The sequence below is a fragment of the Melanostigma gelatinosum genome, assembly GCF_949748355.1.
Source record: "Melanostigma gelatinosum genome assembly, chromosome: 24".
Lineage (NCBI taxonomy): Eukaryota > Metazoa > Chordata > Actinopteri > Perciformes > Zoarcidae > Melanostigma > Melanostigma gelatinosum.
This window is the reverse complement of record NC_136657.1, coordinates 3185336-3208281: the sequence shown is the minus strand read 5'-3', so window position 1 is coordinate 3208281 and position 22946 is coordinate 3185336. Positions and strand designations below refer to the sequence as shown.

Sequence of the window (22946 nt, the reverse complement as noted above, 5' to 3'; positions counted from 1 at the left end):
ATGAAACTGAGAAGGAAGCAATGGTGGGAAGGAAGTGGAACTTCAATATACTCTCTCTCCCAGTGTCTTTTATTGTCTCTGACATACAGAGATCGAAAAGCTCTGCACCGTCCCGTACATACTGTTCCCGATTTATTCAAACAGAAACCACAGCTGCACTTTTATCACTCTGCAGCAGCTTTTTTTTCACCCTCTTTCTTCACAAGGCATCAAACGTCGCCAATCAAAGCCATGAACATCCTCCCATCCACCCACCCTGTTCTGTTCCTAAACTGTTCCTCTATGACGGAGAACTAAAAAACACAAAGCTCACCCCTCGGCCGAGGACAAGTTGGTTTTTTTCTGGAAGAAGGAAGTTCATTTTGCAGGATCCCCTTTTTCAAACACTACAAATAGGTTAAAAATAGGACATTTCTCGCCGCAGGCTGCAAAAACAATGATAAACTGAGTGGCCACGCTTTGTGGCTGTGCTTCTCTTATGTCACTTTAAATAAGGGTTCCAGACCAGAGATAAACACAGCATGCAAACAAACCCAGCAGCCCTTTTCAACTCCCGCTTGCGAAGAGGCCGCTTGTTTACCACTCGGTACTGTACACCAGGTGTGTGTGGGTGTTTAGACGCCAATATTTGCCTTTTTTCCTGTGTTTTTTAGAAGAAGAGAGCGTCAGTGGGCCGAGTGGCTGCAGGTCAGTGAGGAGTCCGAGATAAAGTCGAAAACACCCATCGCAGTCAACGTTAAAGCACATTTCAGCTGATTATTTCACAATGCTGAGGTGTTTCATACCAGCATACCAGCCACTACCAGAGAGACTCCCTCGGGGGGTGAATCTTTGAAAACGTGTCGCATTACAAGCTTTTCTGTCGCATCTTTTTCTTCATATTTGTAAGCCGTGGCAGCAGCTTATGTCTTGTTCACACAGAACAATCACACAGAGCGACAAAACAGACAATGCTGAGCAGGTGAACGCCTGAAAAGTCAGTGATTTTCTGAGATCTGCAGTATTTGACACGCTCTGCTGTATCGTGCCTGCTGCTGAAACACTGACCCCTCCTCTGCCTTTGTTTGCTCTCAAAGCCTCAATGTGTGCTTCTTTGTGTACGTTTTCATCAGCCTGAGTCGGTGTGAGTCGCACCAACCTTCAGCTCCCACATTTCTAAAGTTACAAATACAGCATTGGTGTCGGCGTTGGATAAAGGAGGGACATAAGATCTTGCTTGGGAACATTTTGCAGAGCGAGAGGAGATATGAATTAGTCTGGAAGCTCAGCGTGCTTTTAAATCAATCGTGACAAATGACATTGCACATGTGCAGAAACTATTTAAAGAACCATTTTACTTCACCTCACGTTAGAATATATTATTTATTTCCCACTCCTGATACTCATATGTAATGCTGCTCCTGCTGTCTTCGATGGGGATGCTGATACAATGCATATAATGGAAACGTCTGTCTATCCGTGCATATACGAGTGGGGTGCGTGCGAGTCAGCTGTATACGATATGTACTAGAACACCTTGTTCTTCTCGAAGCCTCAAGAGAGGAGGGGGGTAAGCTGTGTTTGACCTACATATCAACGCAGCATATCTTTGTATCAATCCATGTGGTGTAATTCAGTTTAGAAGAGGGATTATTCAGGCAAAAAAAGGCAATCAATGCCCATTGTTTTCCTTGTTTCTTGATGGAAAACCTCAGTGGCAACATAAATAGATAATTACCTGATATCTGAAATATAGGCTGTGGTAGTGCAGTAAATCCTGGTAAATGAACATAAAGCGGAGTTGCAATGGTGAAGGATATCCGTTTGCTGTGTTTATGTCTGCTGCAGTTTCTACAAAGTAATAGCTGCTTCATGTCGATTCAGTCGCAACGCGTTGCCAATTTGTCTTTGGCAGTAACGGTGATGTCACTGCAGCATCGTCTCCCGTGCCGGATGCTGCAGTGATTCAGCAGACGGACGCTGGTGCATCAAGGGAAATGATGAGCTTTAAATGTCACACCTGAGAGACGGGCAGGCTTCTCTCTCCACTGTGTTGGTGCTCTCTGTTCCTCGCCTCCGCCTGCGTTTTCTTCCTGCTGGTGTTGCTCCACGCGAGGGAAGAATTTGAAGGAGGGGGGGGGGGCATTTTATCTTCAGACACCAGACTGTAAATAATTAAATAGAAGTCTGATTTAATGTTAAAGTGCGTGTATGAAAGGTGGAGCGCCACTGCTAATGATTTATTCATTAATTTAATATCCATGTCATCATTTAAAGGCCATGACAGTTGGTTTGGAAAAGCCATAATCGTTCACCATATCAGAATCAACGTCCATTCCGTGTTTGTCTCAAGACGAACAAATAAAGATGAAGATGCCATTTGCAGGACAGTGTTCTAAGTATAATGACACATAATGATGGCGAGAGGTTGTTGAAATTGCATGTCTTCCCACTGCGCTTTTAAAATAAGATAATGGAAGTGGAAACCGGGGTGAGGTGAGAAGAGGAGGCGGCTGATTTCTCTTCCCGTCTCAGAAACGGGAAGCAAACAGGAAGCAGCGCAGTGATAGAAGCTGACCTCAGACAGCGCGTGTTCAGATTTGGTTGCACACGATGTACCAGACGCTGGATGAAGGAGGCTTTCGAGGACATGGATGATACGCAGAAATAAGAGTTTCAGAAGCAATGAAAGAGGATTAAAACACACTGGGGAGTAAATCTCGGACACGGATCAGCTCCATCGATCAGTTAACTTGCAGTTTATTTTTGCAAGAGAGCAAAATTACTCCCCAAGTAGTTCTGCTGTGCAAGAAAGGGTCTGTGGAGGAAGAGTCTCGCTAAGATGATCGCAGAACAAATATGCTTTTAGGGAAAAGTCACGGTTTGTTTCACTCCGCTGTGTTAAATTATCTGCATTCCCCCCCCCCCCCCCGCCGCAAACAAAAAGGAGGATTTGTGAGCTTCTCCTGCAGATGTGTCCGCACAGACGGCCAGATGAGGCCTTCAACTGCTGGGCTGATCTAGGGTCAGGTCTGCATGGCTTTTAACACGCCTCGGCCTCTCGTCCACCATTTGCTGCACAGCTGCTCAAACACACCAGCTGTGGTGAATATGCAGAAAAAGGAGAAACGTGAAATGTGTCATGGTCTGAGCTGAAAGACAGTCTACGCAGGTCTTTTCTCAATCAGGTCACGTTCCAGGCTATTTTGTCGCACAAGGTCAACTTCTCTTTCCTCCCGTCTGAACTGCGAGTGCAGAGTGTTCACGTGGAGGCCGAGGAAGGACGCGTCCAATGCTCACGCTGGCTTTGCGACAGCCCCAACGACCGTTGCTGGTCAGCACATTTGTGTGCAGAGGACGGGCCGTCTCCTCTTCATCAAACTGTTGATGTCAGGCCGTGCGGCCGTGGAAATCAATCGCTATTGATGCCACTGTACGGCCCATGAACTTAAAAGTCCTCCAAGCGCCGTCGTCTCTCCTGCTGCGTCAGCTCCACAGCGGTGTAATGACTGTCTGGCTGCACAGACGCATGCAAATGTGTGTCAGCCAAAAACAAAGAAAGAATTCAAATCATCTAGACTGGAGCTACAGCTGTCGAATGAAACCGCTTTCTCACGATAACACCGCTGAATAAACAATGACGCAGACATTTTAGAAAACCAGTGAAACCAGATGTACGCGGAAAAGAAGCACAATCAGCCGAGTGAGGGAAGAGAAGTCATTAAGAAGTCGGGTTAACTGATCTGTTGTGTGTCTGAAAGGAGGATGGAAACTTTCTCTTGTTTTGACAAGGTGCTGAGGGGAGGACAAGTAGAGGATGAGAGAGGGCCGTAATCCCCCATAATCCCCCTCTCTCCCAGTGGGACGCCAGCGACGGGCCTCTCTCTCCCCGTGCTTCCGTCTGCAGTTTGTTTTTGTAATTTCAGAGGGCGGCGGTGGCTCATGGCTCCGACAAATATGACTTTGGGTGGAGGACAAACGAGGACAGGGAACACTGAACATAAGCTTCCCAACAAAATACCAAATCCCCATGAAATACTGTGTGTGTGTGTGTGTGTGTGTGTGTGGTTTGCAAATTAGTGGTATCAGCATCTTCAGATTGGTTCGGGTTCTATTTTGATGGCTATTTTCACAGTTTTATTTGAAAAATAATTAATTTTATCTGCACAAACAGAGCCAACATGACGCCAAATATTTTCCGACACCATCTATAACGTTTGCTTATTTTAGTTTCATCAGCTCAGTCCTGACACATTTGGTTGTGCATTAAGCAAAACTGTTTCATCCGTCAAGGTCCTTGTTTGTGCAGATGTTGTTTGTGAATGAAAAAATGTGAGCAAACATCTCCTTCTACTCAATATTTTTGTCCTAATGTTCAATAACAGACGAGATTAGAGGAGGAAGCCCACTGCCGGGAATAGAGGAGATATGAGAACAAACTGTTCTGTGACCTCTCAGGTCTCCATCTGCATGGATTCCTTTGTTTCCTAGTTAGTTTCCTCTTAACTCAACTACTTAATCTGGTTTCATCCGCAGTGTATATTTGGGATTTCGCAGCAATGAGTGTTATCAGGTTTTTCTCTGTGTGTACAAAGCGTATTTCTGAGCGGCGCAAATAGACGAGGTTAATCCGCGTGTGGTCCCTCTGCCTCGGAGAACATCCTGTCCCGGCGGCGGCGTGCTTGAAGAAAACACCTTTTGTCAATGAAAGGGGATTTGTGAAAGTGCCATCTGGACAGGAGCTCTGTCGCCACGCGGCGTCTGATCCACCGAGCCAGCCAGTCAGACTCGTCGAGGTCGGGGTCTGGGATCAGACTGACCTGAGGAGCGGGAGGAGGCCAGGTCGAGGCCGTCTAAATGGATTTTCACTAGATTAAAGACCTCAATTAATTCGATTTGGTCCCAGGACACCACAAACGGAAGCTCTTCATTGTAGCCAGGTCAAACTTCAACCAGAATTGTAAAAAACAAAACAAAAACTATCACATTAAGCAGTTTCTTTTCATTAAAACAACTACGAAACTCTAAAATATTGTTTTTATTGCCTGAATTGAGAGGAAATTTCATTTTACATGTTAGATTTGAGAGAATTTAATCAAAAATGCCAAAATAAATGGGATAAACTAGAACAACCCTATGTTATAGTTAGTATATAGCTAGTGTTACTAGTTACAGAGAGGTTACTACTTTTAGACATTTTACTTTTCTATTTTAAAGCACTTTTACAATCCCTAGTTGTGAATGCTCTATTAAAAATACTTTTATTATTATGTGATAAACACAAACCGAGCTAAATACTGCAGTTTAAGGCGCTTTTAAAACCAATTTACACACACAAACACGTTGTAATGTTCAGCTCCTATAATCGCCTTCACGTGACGTCGTCGTCCCACATATCTGCGCGCTCCCGTTCGCGCGTCCTCGACGAGCGCGCACGAACACGTGCGGTGGGCGGAGTAACCGTAACACGACTCTGGAGTGGGCTCGGTCGTATGTAACCAATGAGAGGTCGATGTTTAAGTAAATATTTACATGCTGGTACACTTCTGCGCATGTGCGCAGAGGTCTATGGAGGACGCAGCCATTCATTATTTTAACTGGGATTTCTGTGGGTGAACTGGGAGGCAGTGAGGGATGTTTATTAGCTAGAACTTGTGGGATAACATGGTTCATTTGAGGGAAAACTATATTAATGCATCAATTTAATGATTTAAATCCATAGTTTATAGTTTCTAAATGGAGAAAATTCGTACGTTTATGACTAAAATCAAACTTCTGCCTATATATATATTTCTATACATCCACGACATTGTTGAAAAAGAGTCCAGTTTTTTTACTTATTTGTTTTCATTTTTTATTTGAGGTGCAACTGTCTAGTGCAATTCTAACGTCACATTTGTGATGGGCTGAGGAACATGCACGAAACATCAACATACGTCTGCTAGGCATCTTCCTTCCTTTCTCTTTCTTTTCTCTGTGTTCCCAATTGTCTTGTTGTGTTCAGCGCTCCAGTTGCACAACGAGCAACTCAAAACACTTGGTTGAACAAAAGACCAAAAAAAAACCAAAAAAGAAACCATGATTATTCACAAAAGAGGCCGATATCACACGTCCCCAAAACGGTGAAACAGTCCAGATGAAGTTAAGCGACGTCAGCGGAGCATTGACGTCCAGTAAATAATCCTCGTGTGTTGCCACCGTGAGTAACATCACAGGCAGTTCAAAACCTGGCAAAACCATAGATATATATATATAATATATATGTACATATATTTACATATTTTGAATAAAACAACTAAAAAAGCTTGTATATATGTATCTATGGTTGGAAACCAGGCACTTGGCAGAGTTCAATTGGAATTTGTTTCATCTGTACAAAATGTACAACCTAGAAACAGTCCTACTTATTTTTCCTTTCCATCAATTCATTTTTACACATCACTTTGACACTAATTACATCAACAAGAGCGGAAACATAAACAGACAAATACAAACCTTTCCCAAGACAAAACAAAAGAAACTTTTGATTCCCTGCGTGAATGTTTAATGCTCCATCCGAGAACGGGGAGGGTGCATCCAGGGGGGGGGGGGGGGGGGGGGGGAGACAGCGACGAGAACTTCCGAGAGAACAAAGAGTTCTCAGAGTGAACAACGAGGCGCAGCTAATATATATATATTTAATAATTCTTTATAACCCCCCCTCTAAACCCAGAACATTAAGACGACGCGTCCTCGTCTTCACATCAAGTAAAATGAGACTCTTTAGGACTCCCATTCCAGATGGGTCGTGCGAATCTGTGTTTCTTCCGCCGCTTTTGAATCGATTGAAGAAAAACAAAACAAAAAAGTGCATGAAGCGCAGCACTAAAAAACAAAAAGGAGAGTAAAAAATGTCAGGTGTGTGCTGATGGGACAGTGCTGGGTTGAGATGGGGAGTGTGGCGAAGACGATGGCTTTGCACAGGTCTCACAGCGAGGGATTCGTTCAGCTCCTTCCTCCGCTGGGCGATGGGTCGACTGTCCTCATCGTCATCACGATGAAGACGACGATTGTCTGGAGCAGGTAATAAAAGCGGACGACACACACACACACACGTCGGTGCAACTCAGAAGTCTTTTAGTTAAATTAAATGTGCAACAAAAGAAAAGTTCGTCCTCCGGTTGAACGTGTGCGCGCCTTGAGACGGTGGCAAAGTCGGTCTTGATGAGAGTCAGTTCACAGTATGGCACGACTCCTTCCTCCTCTTCCTCCTTCCTACCTCTCATCCTCAGGCGGCTCTCCAGAGTGCAGTTTCTGTGTTACGCAGACGTGCCGGAGCTCTGTGCGGAAGGGAGGACTTGCGCCGCCCCGGCTGGGACCGGAACCGGAGGCTGGGCGGTGCCGGTCGGGGAGCCGTCGGTCTGGACCTGCGCCTGGAACTGAGCCATCTGCTCGGGGCTGGCCAGGTTCTTCAGCAGGTTGTTCTCCTGCTCCAGCTGAGTGTTGCGCTCGATCAGATCTTTGATCTGCTCCTTCAGCACCTCCACCTCTTCGCGCACGGCGTACATCAGGTGGCTCTTCACCAGGTCCTGAGGACGCAGACAGAGAGACGAGGTTAGTCGTGTGAAACATCTAGTCTTGTTTGAGACTGTGAACATATAGTCAATGAAGTGATCAGTCAGAAGACTCATCTGCAGATATGTTGATATTTTTCATGTTTTTACTCATTTATTTCCCCCTTGTGTGTCATTGTTCAAACTAAAATCTCCCAACTTTGCTAGTTCCAGCTTCTCAAAGGTGAAGACGTACTGCTCTTCTCTCATTTGTTATTGTAAATCTAATATTTAGGAGTTTTGGACTGTTGGTCAGACAAAAGATGGAATTTCTTCATCTCTGTTTCTGATGAATTGTGACGAGCATTTTACATTTTTTTTGGGACATTTAATCATTTGTCAATTAACTGACCAACTATGTGGACAATCCATTATATATATAGTTCGTTTCTCAACTGACGAAGGAAAAAAACTTAAATGTCTCTTTAGTCTTTGAGGAATAATAATTGGCATTTTGTCGACTAAATTGGGATCAATTAATAGAAAAAATAATGTCCAGATTAAATCGATAATTAAAACAGTGGATTACACACTCCATGATCCACACATACTTCTTGACTTCCTAAACCTGGTCTCCTAAACCTCATGAAGGCTGGAGGAGGATTTGGGTTTAATTATCTGAGCATCCCCTCCTCTTCCTCCTCCCTGCCCCAGTACGCAGCGAGGGAACAAAATGTTCCTGCACCGGAGTGGGAGGAGCCTATCACCGGCAGAGCTATTTATACTGAGCCGCGGGGAGGCTGCTGCTTGCCTAGCAACACGGGGCGGGAGGGGGGGGGGGGAGACTATGTATGTATATGCATGAGAAAGAGAGAGACGGGATAGCGTGTGAACCTCTGCCCATTTCAATTTGCCAGCAAGCCGGAGGTCATGGGTCTACATCGTGAGAGCAGGAAACTCCTTCGCAGGTGCATATATGCGGGAAATGATGTTTTTGCGCATCAGCAGCTGGATTTATAAGCAAAAATACCCACGTAGAAAGAAAAAAAAGCACCATAATGCTTCTCATTCATTCACTCCTCAATTTTGCTCCCTATAAAAGCATAACGTTATCCGTAAAATATTCTTTAACAGGCAATTAAATCATGACTAAACAGCTGCAGCGCGCTCTGCTTACATAACCTTTGTGCGCCAAACGGGCATATTTACCAACACTGTGCGGGTTATATTAGATGACTGGATTTATGACGCTCACCATTGCTTGTTCAATCTTGTTGTCGATGGCGACCACACTTGCACCGGAAGAGCTGGAAGAAAAGAAAGAGATGTTGATCATAAGCCGCATGCATGAGGACACCGCAGGGTTGGATCAGAGGAAGCTGCGGGTTTTATGCTGCAAACAGTATAAATACATAAAGTCTGGCTGGAAGCTTTCATGAGGAAACAATAATGATGTTAGTAATAAGAGGATATCGCCATTCAGTGTCTGCAACAAAGCAAATGGAGGTCGAGGAAAGCTTTGATGGCGGAGAATCAATGAGCCTGAACATTTTTACGCATGAAATGAAGTCACCAATCCTCCAGCACGGCGCTAATACGACAGAGATAATGCGCAGTGACTTTACCTATTGTCAACCCGGACTGACGCGCTCTCCTTCCCGAGCACAGAGGACAGAAACGATATCGAGAAATTCCTCAGGTGACAAACGCCAAGATCCATCGCCACTGTGTAACATTGGGAATTCATGCTATTCCCATTAAAACCCCCGAAGGCGACTCCTCGAACCGGAAATCCAGCGGTATAAAAGTAGAAAAATAGCGCATTATTGTGGGGCAGTCGGGGTGTCTGCTCTCCAGGCGACCGCAGAGCTCACAGCCGGGACACACAAAGACTGAAGCGGGGCGGGCTGTGCAGCTCCCTCTCTGGATGATGCATGCAGGAAAAACAGCGCCAGCAGCCGCGCGATTGGCGCAGACGCGAGCTCATTAGCATAATGCATGCGGTGGGAGGACGGCTCCCGGATTGGAGGAGACGGTAATAACGTGGGAATAATTCAGCAACGTCTCTCTGTACCTGCTGCACCGTCCTCTATAAAAAAAAAAAAAACCCGCGAGACGATGGAGCACGCAGAAATTAAACAGCGGACATTTTGGTCTATTTTGTCTCAAAACTGTCCTGTAAAATGTCTTAAATGTGGACTGCAGGTGATGGAGAAAGTGTGACTGAAACAGTGACTCCACCTGTCGGTGATAACTCACGCGCGTGAGGACACACTGATGTCTGTGCAGTGTAAACGGAAGACAAGAGACACTTCCATTGTCTCCGAGGGGATTCTTCAAATAAATAATTTAAAACAAATTGATAATGATAAGAAATAGTTAATTGCAGCCCTATTCCTCAGTATACTTGGGCTTAAATATTGAAGAAATATATATGTTGTTGTTAACTGCTAATATAATGTTCTATCCACACACACACAGGTTTCTGAAACAAATTACTACTAATTTGTAAGTTTGCAGAATAGAGTAATAAAATATGAAATGTGAGAGAAAAGAAAATGTATTTTCCTTCTCCATGATACTGAAATATCAGTTAAGGGAAATCAAATGTATTGTTTTATTTGAACCAACAGTGTAAAACCCCAAATATATTCAAGTTGACAATGACGTAAAAAAGGCAAATCCTCTCATTTTTCCCTGACAAATGTTTAAAATGATTAACTGATTATCAAAACTTGAAGACAAATTTTCTGTCCGACAACTAATTCATTAAATGACTTATCTTTCTAACACTAGAAGGGTTTTGTCTTCTCCTCAGCCACGTTTCTGGTCTCAAAACTCCCACGTTGACACACTTCCACCAACTGATCCAGAGACAGATGTAACACAGCTAAGGTGTGAAGAAGCAACAGTTCGTTAGCTCGTCCGTTAGCTCGTACTGATTGAATTAAAATGGCCAAATGTACCTTTTTATTTTGTGCGCTGCAACTATGAGTTATTAGTTATGTCCAAAGCTCAAAGATATTCAGTTTAATATCATAAAAGAACAAGAAATCCACCAGATATTCACGTTTGAGATGCTGGAACCAGTTTATTTTTCTGGCTTAATAATAAAATGTGTTATCTGACAGATTGTTTCATGTCTCTGCGTATACGTTTGTATTTTAGGGCTTTAACGGTCAAAGGGAACTCGGACAGGATTTAGCGATTTTAGAGAACTGGAAATGAACATTTGTTCTCCTTTTTCTTTCTTCCAAAAAAGGAGCAGAGTCACATGTTTTCTGGATTGTATGTCATGGGAAATATTAAACACTCAACTGGAGGATAATTGTGTGTTTTTACAGGTTGTATATTTGTTGTTGGACAGGCTGTATGAATATGGGTTTATTGGAGACTGAAGTCTATTAGTGGCGTGATAACTGAACAAAGGGAAGCAAACATGGGCCGACTGGATCGATTGAGGAACTGGAACATGGTGCTTATCTCTGGCAGTTGAGATTGGAGGGAAAAGCTCAACTGAAAGCAGACGAGATATAAAGTCTTGTGTCCGGACGTGTGAAGGGCCACGTTACGGTGAATAAACATCAGCCAGCCCCGCTCTCCTACCCGCACACAGTCAAGTGTAACAGCAGGCATGTGCAGGAGCGAGAACACGGTGTCCTCAAACGCACTGAGAAACATCCAATCAACTGGACGCCACCACACCGATCAGACACACCAACACAAAGCCCCCGGCTTAATCCCTCAGACCTGAACCCCCCCACTACTACACCCCTCGCCCCCGCCCGATCCCCTGCTCCCCGTAGCTGTTAGAGATCCACATGGGGGAGCCCCGACCAACAATGGAGGACGGGGATGAGAAGGTGTGTGTGTGTGTACAACAGGAACGTGAATCCTCCGTACGAAGCCTGAATCACACATCGACTCTCAGACGACTGGGTCTGGTGAGGGGAGATATGTGGGTGGGTTGGGATGTCACCTCCCCTTCTGTTGTTTTATAAACTCTCAGCAGAGATTACAGTGATCCGTCCAACAGGATGAGCTCCTCATGACCACACACCTACAAGCCACTCCCATCGGTCTGCAACCTCTCGCCCCTTCACGTCTTTCCTGTTTGTATCCTCAGTGATGGAGATGGACGTCGCCGTGGTACCCTACTCTAAACCTCCTGGTATCTGTCTATAATGACGAGAGGGTCCCTTAAAATTCCCCCGAACATCCACTTCTTGCATTCCACACATTTCCTCACATGGTGCCCCTCCTTAAGGAGAATGTGTATGTTGAACCAAGCATGTCTTCAGCCGTCCTGTCGCTCCTCATCAGCGGATGCACACACACAGTATGGGTCTCCACTGGAGCACGGCTCACGTGTACCTCCATGTTATCTCCCACGCAAGCGTGCATCACAGTCTGAACAAAGCCGATCAAAACAAGACGGCTAGCTAGACGGTAGATCAGGGCACAAAAAACTCCAACGCATCAACGCTGTACCTCAAAACATAACTTCAGAGAACAAAAGGGAGGAGGCGACCGTGACAGAAGATGGTGCGCAGTTGTGTTTGTTGGTGGGATTGAGCTCAATGCACGCAGTGAATGTATTAACCTCATTAGGTGAATGTCACATCTTTTCTTTCCTCCACTGCATGTGTCACTAATCCGAGAAACAGTCGAGGGGCCAGAAAGCAACGGGAGAGTGGCAGAAACTAATAAAACGCCACTAAAATGTGAATTTTGTGACTTAAAAAAAAAGGTACCATCGTTGATTAGCAGCGACTGTTTTTTCTTATTTGTTGCTCGAAAACTCTTCATATCCATCTGTACATCGTGTGCTTGCAGATCTGGGGTCGGCATACACTCGGAACAAAAGGCTCGGAGATCGTCTGAGGGGAGTGTTCCAGAGACTTTCAGCCAATCGGCGATGGCGCAACGGACTCAGCTCAGCCAATGGCGAGAGACCTTGACGCCATGACATCACATTCATGCTGTATCCACGTCCGTCCGAAGCTAGTGTGCAAAGGGTTGACCCATATATTACCTAACCACTATGTTAAAGCTGTACTACATACTTGTACTACACGTGGGAGATTTATATGCTGTCAGGAGAAGTAGTGGTAATGTAATAATACTCAGTTTAAGTCACTTAAATGCCTAATTAAATCTTCCTTATTGGTCTGTGTTGATGTTCCAGACTTCATTAGTTAGGTAATGAGCGCTGCACCCTGCCAAACAATTACCAGGCTCCCGTAAGCCTTTAACAACACAAAACGACAAAATACTTTCTGCATCACACCACAATAATCACCTTCCAGGTGAGAGTTTGAGAAGGCAGAAGAGATATCTTTGAGCTCCAGTGGCTAAATGTTCCAGAAGAGTGTTGAACAAATACTGCGAACAGAAGCCTAAAAGCCTCCCTGTGTGTTCGCTGTCCATGCACTAGAAGGAGACGCCCCCTTTTCTACCACAGCCCTTCCTTTATCAACATATTCACAAAAGCACCCAGCTGAGTGTAAGTAACACTTCCGCCTCACTATTTTTTCTTTATCCGCTCCGTGATTCGCCAGCCACCTTCCGCATCACTTGTCCTCAGGCCGTTGGGAGACATGCACTCGCGTGTGTCCCATTTTAGTGTGCCAGGCTATGTTTCGCAAACTGGAGGGATCCGGTTTTCGGAGGCTTTGAACGCCGGCATTTTACACAGAGGAGAGCAAATGCCGACAGCAAGATAAACCTCACAACACACACTTAAAACAAAGGAAGTGTGCTTAGATCTTCCAAATTTAGAAATAAAAAAAACATGGTGACAATTATGGGAAGGTATAATTCATAAGCAGGCAAAGGTAGCAATCAAATACAACCCTCTGCCTGTTGATAATCGCCCTTGATCTTTGCCCAAACACAGAGCAGGAACAACCCAAAACTCAACCAGCTCCCGTGGCATCACAGAGCTTCGGAGCATGAAATCGGTCTCTGCCATGCACGCAACGCCTTACATAACCTCTGTGCCGTATGGGCCACGGTAGAGACAGACGAGGGAGACGGGAGGCCGAGCTCCAACATCTCGACTAGTTCACTGCAGACGGGCCTTCTTGTGATGGATGAGCTGTCGACAGCCTCACACATTCCTCAACTTCTATGAAGTGCAGACACGGGTCAAAATAATAACGGACCGTTTGCCTTCTACACGCGTGATGTATAAAATCATCACGAAGACAATGTCAAGAGGAGACATGCGGGAAAAACATCCCAAAGATATCCAGCTTACTATCCCAAAAAGCAGAATATCCAATTAGATTCTTCTGATGACCGACTCGTAGATCAGATTTATCATTCATTCTCTGGCATGTATGCACCCACAAAGACACTAAAGGAAGGAGATCTATAAGAACGTATAGGACTGAGCGATAATTGAATGGAATCATGTCCTGATGAAATCATAAATCAACAATTATGTCGTATTAATCCATAATTACAAACCCCAAGGGTGAGGGTCGAGGCTTTCCACAGAATTAGAACTTCTCTTTACCAGGAAGTGTCACTCTCGGGGGGGATTAATGTCTTTCTCTGACAGGTAGTAGAGGGGTCACGTCACATTTTTCTTTCAAAAAGAAAGGAACTGGAAGGGGAAAGGCCTTCCGTGAGAGATGACTCGTAAATATTTTGGGACAGATTATGGAGACGGATTTCATCGGCCCTGCTGAAGAGCCCTTGAGCAAGACACTGTCCCTGTGCTGAAGCCGACCTCATAAAAGTAGTTTAAAGGGAAAGAAAACAGCAATACGTGTGCAACGAGACCGGTTAAAACTAGTATCGTTGCCTCTCCTCCTCTGTGCTCATGTTTTCCCTCGGTGTAAACGCCAGGAGGGGAAAAAGCAGCATTAAAAAAAAAACACCGTCTCTCCCGTAAACACCTTCCATTTCACACGCATGTACACAGAAATCATCCTGATGGGCGAGCTCATAAACATAGACAGACACAGACACATTTTACATCCTCTCAACAATCTGCGGCTCTGCGTGAAGGCACAAGGCGAGCAAACGGGACACCAGTCTCCTAAAACAAAAAAACAGATCAAATGCATCCACATGATAGCTGCGAGTTGTGTGTGTGTGTGTTGCACTGGAGATTCTTTGTGAGTCCTACATTGCGTGCAGGAAAGACCTCTCCACTCAGCTGCCAGGCACTTTTTAGGTCAGAGCACTTCAGGGTTATTTAAACAACTGTTGATTTGTGAAGCAACACCGCCACCTTGTGGGGTAACAGCAGTACAACGGCGTGAGAGAGAGCGAGAGAGAGAGCGAGGAGACTGACAGTTGGGTTTATATCTCTATTGAAGCGTGACTTCATCGCCTCATTAAAAGACAAACGGCTGAACTACCCTCAGGTGTGATTTATTGCTCTCGACATCCAGGAGATTACAACAGAGCAAGAGACTTCACAAAGCTGCCGTCTGAATTTAAAGATCCAAACACGTATGACAACACGATTAAACAGAAACCAAGACTGCAAAACACTGAACGCGGCATATATATATATATATATATATATATATATATATATATACACTGCACGCATGATGTGCTAAATGCAAGATGTCTGGTTGCACACAGACATTACAGTCGGCGAGTTTCCATAGAAGCACATCTGTTTCTAACTACCTGGGGTTCACCGAGATAAAAAAAACACACCAGCAGATGTGCCTGTGTTGAGGTCTTTCAGACGGGATATCACAGAGGTTTCATTTCTATATTTTACAATATTCCAAAGACTAATTAATATAAAATGTAACATACACTTTTGGACAAATCAGGCAGCAACGCTGACATTTGTTGAGAAAGGGCAACATATATATGTGTAATCTCTTAACGGATGCTTAAGTTTTAGTCTTTAAGCAGATGTGTGTCATCTTATTCTTGTCTTTGTTACGTTTTATTGTCATTAAAGGGTGTACAAACAATGCAGCGAATTTTGGCATGTGTTCTCCAACCAAAGTAAAAAATGTCTAAACATCATAATAACACAAGCTCTTCTTTTGACAGTCGCTCCAAGCATGAATCCATATTTGGTCCTAGCTGTCGGGATCTCATGAAAGCTCTGTTATGGACGGAGAGCCAATTAAAAACACGCGCGTCAGCATTAACGTCACAAGCCAAAGCCGGTACGACCGCCGAGCTCGACAGGCGGTTTATCATCGATACCGAGATATTAAAATCAACCAAGAGACCACACTAACATGTTATTCTTCACAATTTTAGACTCTCATCTTAACAGCAGGAAACTATACAACTGATAATGCTGTGTGCAGAAGGAACAAATAATCAATAAAGACTGCACTTCTAACTTTTACAGCTCCAAAGGATGAGGTCATACAGTTAAATGTCCCGAATAAAACGCACTAAATGTTCTATGATACTACATTTATATTTGATGTGGAGTAAGATGGGAAATCCACACTTAAAGGAAATACTTATTAGAATAGAAGGTAAATGATTCTAAAAGAATGCCCTGAACCAGTGTACGGTGTTATTTTTACTAGAACATGAAGTTCTAAAAGAAAGATGCAGACTGTGCTCACAAAAGAAGTGCTTTGTGATATTATTAATCTCTATTTCTGCATGAAAGCAACTTGAAACAGCTCTTCAGCTAATAGAACTCAGTTTAAAGAGGACTATTGTTTTTTTACAGTGCGTGTCGTCTTCACATCTGCAAACTGTGGTGAGCAATAAGTAAATGCATCCTCTACAACCTGTATGAAAAGTCCTATTTCTCTGTAGTTGTTGGTGGAGAGAGAGATATCACACAGCCAACAGGTGGATAACACACTGGAAGTGTGCACGTGAAAGTCACGAGTGTTGGCATCTACCCAAAAGTCACCGACCTGCAGGCTGAAGGAGAAACAAGGAGCTGACGAAGGCCCCGATTCATATCACCGTCCCTTCGGCACTCTCACTGACACCAACCTCACTGACAAGATAGCCAAACAGACCGCAAAGCATCCTGGGAAACACAGACGCGCCCACATCGCCGTTTCACAACATGACATCACGCACACAGCAGTGCCGGATCACGCGTTGTCAAAGTCTTGACAGCTGCAACGTGATGCTCTAAAAGAGCCAAACTGGACTCACGACAAGTATTCACAACTGAACATGAGAATGAATGCAGCTGATTTGTGCTCTTGGTACAACAATCCTAATAGTTGTTAAATAAGTAACTGATGTGTGTGTGTGTGTGTGTGTGTGTGTGTGTGTGTGTGTATATATATGTATGTATGTATATATATATATATATATATATATATATATATTGAAAAAAGGGATGTGTCACAAATGTTTAGAGCACAGTCACTGTCTTCCTCGCCGTTTAGGGTTGACCCAAATTAGAGCAACCATTTTCGTAATTGAATAATCAATTAAGTCATTCGTTAAGCAGATTTCCAAATGTCTCCGATTTCTTTTCTCCATTTTAAATGATTGGAAACTGAATATCTTTGAGTTTCGTACTGTTGGTCAGACAAACACTATTTGAAGACGTCATTCTGTGGACAAAATTATTTAAAAAGCAAAATAATTAGTTGCATGAACCCAAATATTGTACTGTAAACAAAGCACTTTGTTTCAATCTATCGGTGACATTCAAAATTGGTGTTAATTTCTGAACGTATTCATTTAAATGGTAGAAAAACAAAAACAAGAATCTCTCTGCAGTGTCCGTCATACTGTGGCGTCACTGTCACTACTCACGCAGTTGATGTTCTTGGACTTTGTGAGATCACACTGACTGCTTACCTGCTCATACAAATTACAAGAGTGGACAGAGACAGACAGACTACTGTCGAGAAGAAAAGGGTAGAGGACAACAGCTTGGACAGCTGACACGATGCAAAAAGAAAGGCGACAGAGAGAACGATGAGAGGGTGATGAAGAGAGATTAAACAGAGAACATGAGTAAAAGAGAGACAAAGCAGGATCACAGAGTGAGATGACCATGACTATGAACAAAGACGGCACACTCAGACAGTCTGCAGGACAGCGGCTGATTCACGACAAACAGACGGAGAGACGGAAACACACTTACTGAGACACGCACAGTAATGCCTCGAATTGTTGACGAAAGCCTCCACAAAGAATACAGTCCTGCTGTCTGCAGCTGAATATGACTACGTCAAGATCAAACCAGTAGTTGTTGCACCCTGCGTCTCTCCGTTCACAATGTGAGCAGCTGACAATACATGAACAGTTCAGCTCACCAATGAACTGCTGTGCTGATAATTCAATTAGAGGAATGTTTACTGGCACAGCAACTGTTGTTTTAACCATGGAACTCCTCAGAAGTCGGAGGATATAGACATCAATTTGGGAGCATTTGTTGTCAACAGCTCAAATAAAAGCCACAACATTGAAGATTATGTTTTGTATTTCAGTTATGGGTGTTTGGGTGAGGCACACAGTCAAAGTCCCTCCGTAGCCTGCAGGCATTACTGTTGTACTCACAACATGAAACTCCTGCTAAACCAGAACACAGTGCAGTGGTAACACTAGACTGCTGCCACAACACTGCTCCATCTCTCTGCTCCATCTCTCTGCAGGGAGAGTTTATTAGATTCATGCAACACAACTCATGATCAGGCCCTCTACAACTCTGAAAGACTAACACTGCGTCTTCAAATGGGGCACGGGAGCTGCTTTTTTCCAGGGCAATGACTCGATTTAGACCAACCGTGCGTTTTTATAAAGTACCTGCAACTGCAATAACCGCATTTGAGCAGCAAAACTAACAGGAACATAGGATTGAGTAATTGTACACATAAATAAACCCTTGCACAGCTCCCTCGGGGTTGGTACGAATCAACAGATCCAGTGTCTAATAAAAGACTAAACCTGAGGGGAGATGGGGGAGTGAGAGGCAGTTCAACAGGGAAAACGCAGTCTTACTGACGACAGAAAGAGTCCTGAGCTGATAGAGGTGGATGTGTGATGGTAGGGGGTCTAGACACGGCAGATCATCTGCTGAGTCACCAGCTCCCTCTGTGAGTCAGCAGACTTCTACTCCAGCCACTGACATCTTTACAATAACATGGCCAAATGTGACATTGGACTCCTGAATGAAAGTCAGCAAAACCAGCTGCAGGACGCTGTCAATAGGAGAGCAGAAAAGTTACAGTGGTAGAATAAAAACCTCTATTAGTATCAGCACTATAAACAGATTGTGTACGTCATGCTTGGTTGTTTCAATGATGTGATGAGACAAATATATTTCACTGCACATTTTGCCCTTCAATATAGTGCAACAGAAAGTATTTGTGAGGTAATGTTACGATGAAAAGCAGCCTGAACTACAATGTTTACTTGAAAACCTTACATTAGAATAAACAGGCCGTGCATTCTCACCTGTCCTCTCCGTCAGCATGCTGAGTCCTGAGGCCTGCGGCAGCAGCAGCAGCGACCATGAAGGCACTGGCCTCAGCCGACATCCCCATGTGGGCCAGTGTTCCAGCAGCACCGCCGCCGGCCTCTGCAGCCCCCTCTCCACCTGCTGTCATCCCGAGCCTGGGCAAACCCAGCAGGCCTTTGTGCTGTAGCAGAAGCTTCTGGGCATCCTCCAGGTGGGATGTTCTTATGGAGCTCCCTCCCAGGGTGAGGAGAGGCTGGAGGTCAGCTTGCAGAGCAGTCAAAGGCATGTAGTGGGTGGCATGGGTGAGCCCTACTGGGACTCTAGCAGTGGAGGGGGGCTGGACTTGTGGCTGTAGCTGTCCTGCAAAGGATGCCTGGGCATGGGCATGGGGGGCTACCAGACCTTGATGGGGCAGCTGCTGCGTAAAGCTGATCGGTGGCTGTGCCATGACCCCTGGAACTGGTGAAATAGAGATTCCTGTAATTCCTGTAACATGCGGCAGCGGAGGCTGGACCTGGGTCTGGAAGGGAGCGGTGGGCTGGATAAAGTCTGGCTGTCGGACACCTCCCGGAGCTATGACCCCTGCATGGAACTGAGAGGCAGGGTAACCGCCATGGGTATCCACAGCATAGGGCAACTGCTGGGGTATTACAGGGGGATGCTGATTTACACCGGCCTGTGGTGTTGCTGTAGAGAGCTTGACGGGAGCCACTGGCTGCTGCATGTTGGCCCCACCAACAACCTCCTGGGGTGAACCATAGGTCAGAGGAGAGGTTTGGGCCAGTCCCTGTGGTGGGCTCTGCATGGCTTGTGGACTGGTGAAGTCCTGGCTCGGCTGCTGGTAGGGCTGGAGCGTGTGTGGTGGTTGTACAGCAGGTACGCCCTGACTAATAAGAGCATTACCTGAATCAGTCTCTACAGCCACCTCGACTCCTTTTGGTGCCTCAGACGTAGTTGGATGTGGAACCTCCTTTTCATAATACTCTGTACACGTCCATCTTCCTTTGTGGAATGGCTCAGAGTTAGTGTCTAGTTTGACCACCCTAAAACGAGAGCCAGTAGCAGTCTGAGTCTGTGTGTGTTGGGTTTGAGTGTTGAGGGCAGCAGCAGACGGGCCTGCTCCTCCTCCAACAGAAGCCACGTGCCCACTCACACTAGTGCTGTCAAAACCTGCAGGCCCAGAAGGAGGAACTGCAGCAGCAGTGACAGCAGACACATTAGAAACATTCATGTTGCCTTGTAGCTGTGGATCAGCAATAGGGGCTGATGGTTGGGTTGTCCCACCTGCAGGTTTACTGTTGTCTAACATCGATGGCCTCTGTGAGTGGTTAGTCCCGGCTCTGGAAGCCATAGATGGGCTGGAGCTACCCACGGGAGCGATGGGAAGAGCCGGCACTGAGGGCTCCCCTCCTCCCTGGCTATCAGAGTGATGATGGTGAGGCTGGCTGTGTTGCTGAGGATAATAATGATGATGCATGGTCCCATTTACCATAGAGGTGTGTGGCTGAGACCCCTGAGGGATGGAATGAGGGTGCAGAGGCTCGTTAGGAGACACAATCCCAGGTGTGTCGACCCCATGAAGACTGTTGAGGGTCTCATCAGAAGAGCTTCTCTCCGGCACACCAGTATCCGTGGCCCTGGACACGGACACATCCAGCATATCGGAGGAGGAGAGGTCTTCCGTGTGGGACTCATCCATGTCATCGTAACTCTCGGTGTCATCTGCTAAACTGTTGTTGCCGCTCACATTGATCTGAGCCGAGGTCACGCTTGTTATCTGAAAGCCACTCTTCTTCTTCACCTGAGCGCCAGCCACCTGGGACTGTGGCTGGTGGTGGGGGGGTCCGGGTGAATTGGATCCAGCCTGGGTGGCATTGTCTTCAGCCGTGTTGGCTCCACTGGAGGAGGCTGCAGGAGCACCGCTGCTACCTCTCCGGTAGTGGAAAGACGTTTTCCTACTCTCTGCAGAAAAGTCCTGGTGGTGCATCTTTGCCGTCAATGAGTTACCAAAGGCCAAGAAGTGGCTGACGGCTAAAACAGATGCTATAGCTAGCTGGGTCAGCTGCAGTACCGCGATACTAACGAGCCATAAGTGAGAAGTCAAGATAATTTATGTCCTTTAGAAAGCTGAACGTTCAAGGGTGTCGTTATAAACGACGCAAGTCTTCCTGGCAGACGTATTATCTGACGTCAGATAGATTAAAAACACTGTATTCAATGATTCAAATAAAATAAACAAAGAAAATCCAGCTAGCCGTCGGTTAGCTTGAAGCTAGCAGCGATTAGCCGCGCTCTTCCACAACTTGGTGTATCAGCTCTCTATTTAACACGTATGTTTTGCAGATGTTAGTGTAACAAAAGCCAAGAATAGTTTAGATTTACTCAGGTGGTCTTCAAAGTGAAAGCTTCTTAGCCGGTGTATGTCGCAGGAAATCAGTCGTCGTGGAGTGTCCTTTTTCCCGAACAAAAATAATCCTGGCGAGGAATAAACTTTGTCTGTTGTCAACAGACAACGCTGTCTAAATAATATCCGTCTTTGTAGTGGTGAAAAGTGTCCGCTAAGTCCATCTCGAGGTGTCTTACCGAGCCCGTGTTTGCTGTCTCATTGCCGGTGAGCAGCTACCGAGCTGTCAAGAGGAGGGAGGGAGGAATGCAAACACTGTGACTGCGCATGCGCGTCTCTGCCCATTTTGTCATTCTGGTGCACCGTTCAGGCTCAGCTTTTAAATCGGAATGTACGGAATATCCTCTTTTTTTTTTTTTTATAAAAAAAAATTGATTTAATCTGTTATGAATCGTTTGTATTATTTAAATAATTGCAATACTATGAATGGGTCGTTTTATGTAGAAATGATCAATTGAACCAAATATCCAGGGTAAGAATATCTGTTTTACAATATTTACTAAGCAATGAAGGCAGCACTAGACTGATTAATTAAGTATTCTCCTTGTTCATTTGCTCATTGCTGGTTAATACACAATCAATTAAATCATTATCAAATATTTACCATTTTACACACAAATCATAAACTGAGGTAAGATTGATTTTCCTGATAGAAAATACAGCATTCATTGTTTTAGAAGTTTCAGCTTCTATTTTATGTATTCAAATAACCTTTTGATGGATGGGATAAGCCAATCATTGGTGACAAGTTATGCAAAGCAAGTCCTGACACAAAGATAAAGTTGAACCATCTCCTCATATAGGACCAGCTTGTCTTGCTTGTTGGGTAGAAGTCAGCCATTATTACACAAATACACGATACACAAATCTTACGCATCAAAAAGCAGATTTACTGATCTGTTTTAGGACATACCTTCTGGCAAAAATATTCTCATGTGAAACATATAAGAGCAGGATAGACATGTTGCCAGACTGAAGGGGAAGATAAATCATAGAGTTGAGACACGCCTGTCTGAGCAATTCAAACCTGTCAGCATCACAGCTATTCAGCAACACATGACATGCACCTGGAAGGGAGGGCGAATTGTGGGAAAGTTCCACTCTGAAGTCTGATTCCAAAGGTTGCATAATGTTGAAACTGCAGTAAATAAACAGCGAGACATGCAACCTGAATGTCAAGACTATGATAAGATGTTCAGACAGTGTTTAGTAAACAGGAGTTATGCCAAGCTCTACTTGAATTTTTTGAATTAATTACAATGTATAAAAAGCTCATAGTCACAGGACATTTTTTTGATTTAATTCTACAAGGAAGAAATGCAGCATAATATTACATAAAAAATATAACAAACAATAAAAATGTCATGACGTAGGATTCCAGCTTTATACAATACAAGATTCCTAACAATGACTAATCACAGTGAGTATTAACTAAAGTACAAGAGCAATAACTGCAGGTCCCGACAGGAATATTAGAGCGATCCCGCAGAAGACAACAAAAACACCACAAGGTACAATGATCTCATTATAAACTCATTGGTGACTCCGTCCGAGAATAAGTCTTCATTTCCATTGACATGTTTCGCCTTAAATCTTATATCGTGGTTTTCACTGATAATAAATCAATTGATAATCGTTC

At 44.6% G+C, this 22946-nt stretch overlaps 1 protein-coding gene across 2 annotated transcripts; it reads right to left on the bottom strand.

The window, feature by feature from the left end:
- Positions 1-5848: 5848 nt before the first annotated feature.
- LOC306797026 (TSC22 domain family protein 1) lies at positions 5849-21490 on the bottom strand. 2 transcript variants are annotated; one of them, XM_079296188.1, is made up of 3 exons: positions 18900-21490; positions 8767-8818; positions 5849-7547 (listed from the first exon to the last, which is right to left on the bottom strand). In XM_079296188.1, the coding sequence occupies exons 1-3, from the start codon at positions 20888-20890 to the stop codon at positions 7278-7280; spliced, it is 2313 nt and encodes a 770-aa protein (XP_079152314.1). In that variant the 5' UTR covers positions 20891-21490; the 3' UTR covers positions 5849-7277. The 2 variants fall into 2 exon arrangements, with proteins under 2 accessions (XP_079152314.1, XP_079152315.1); XM_079296189.1 differs by lacking the exon at positions 18900-21490 and adding an exon at positions 9137-9473.
- Positions 21491-22946: the final 1456 nt, after the last annotated feature.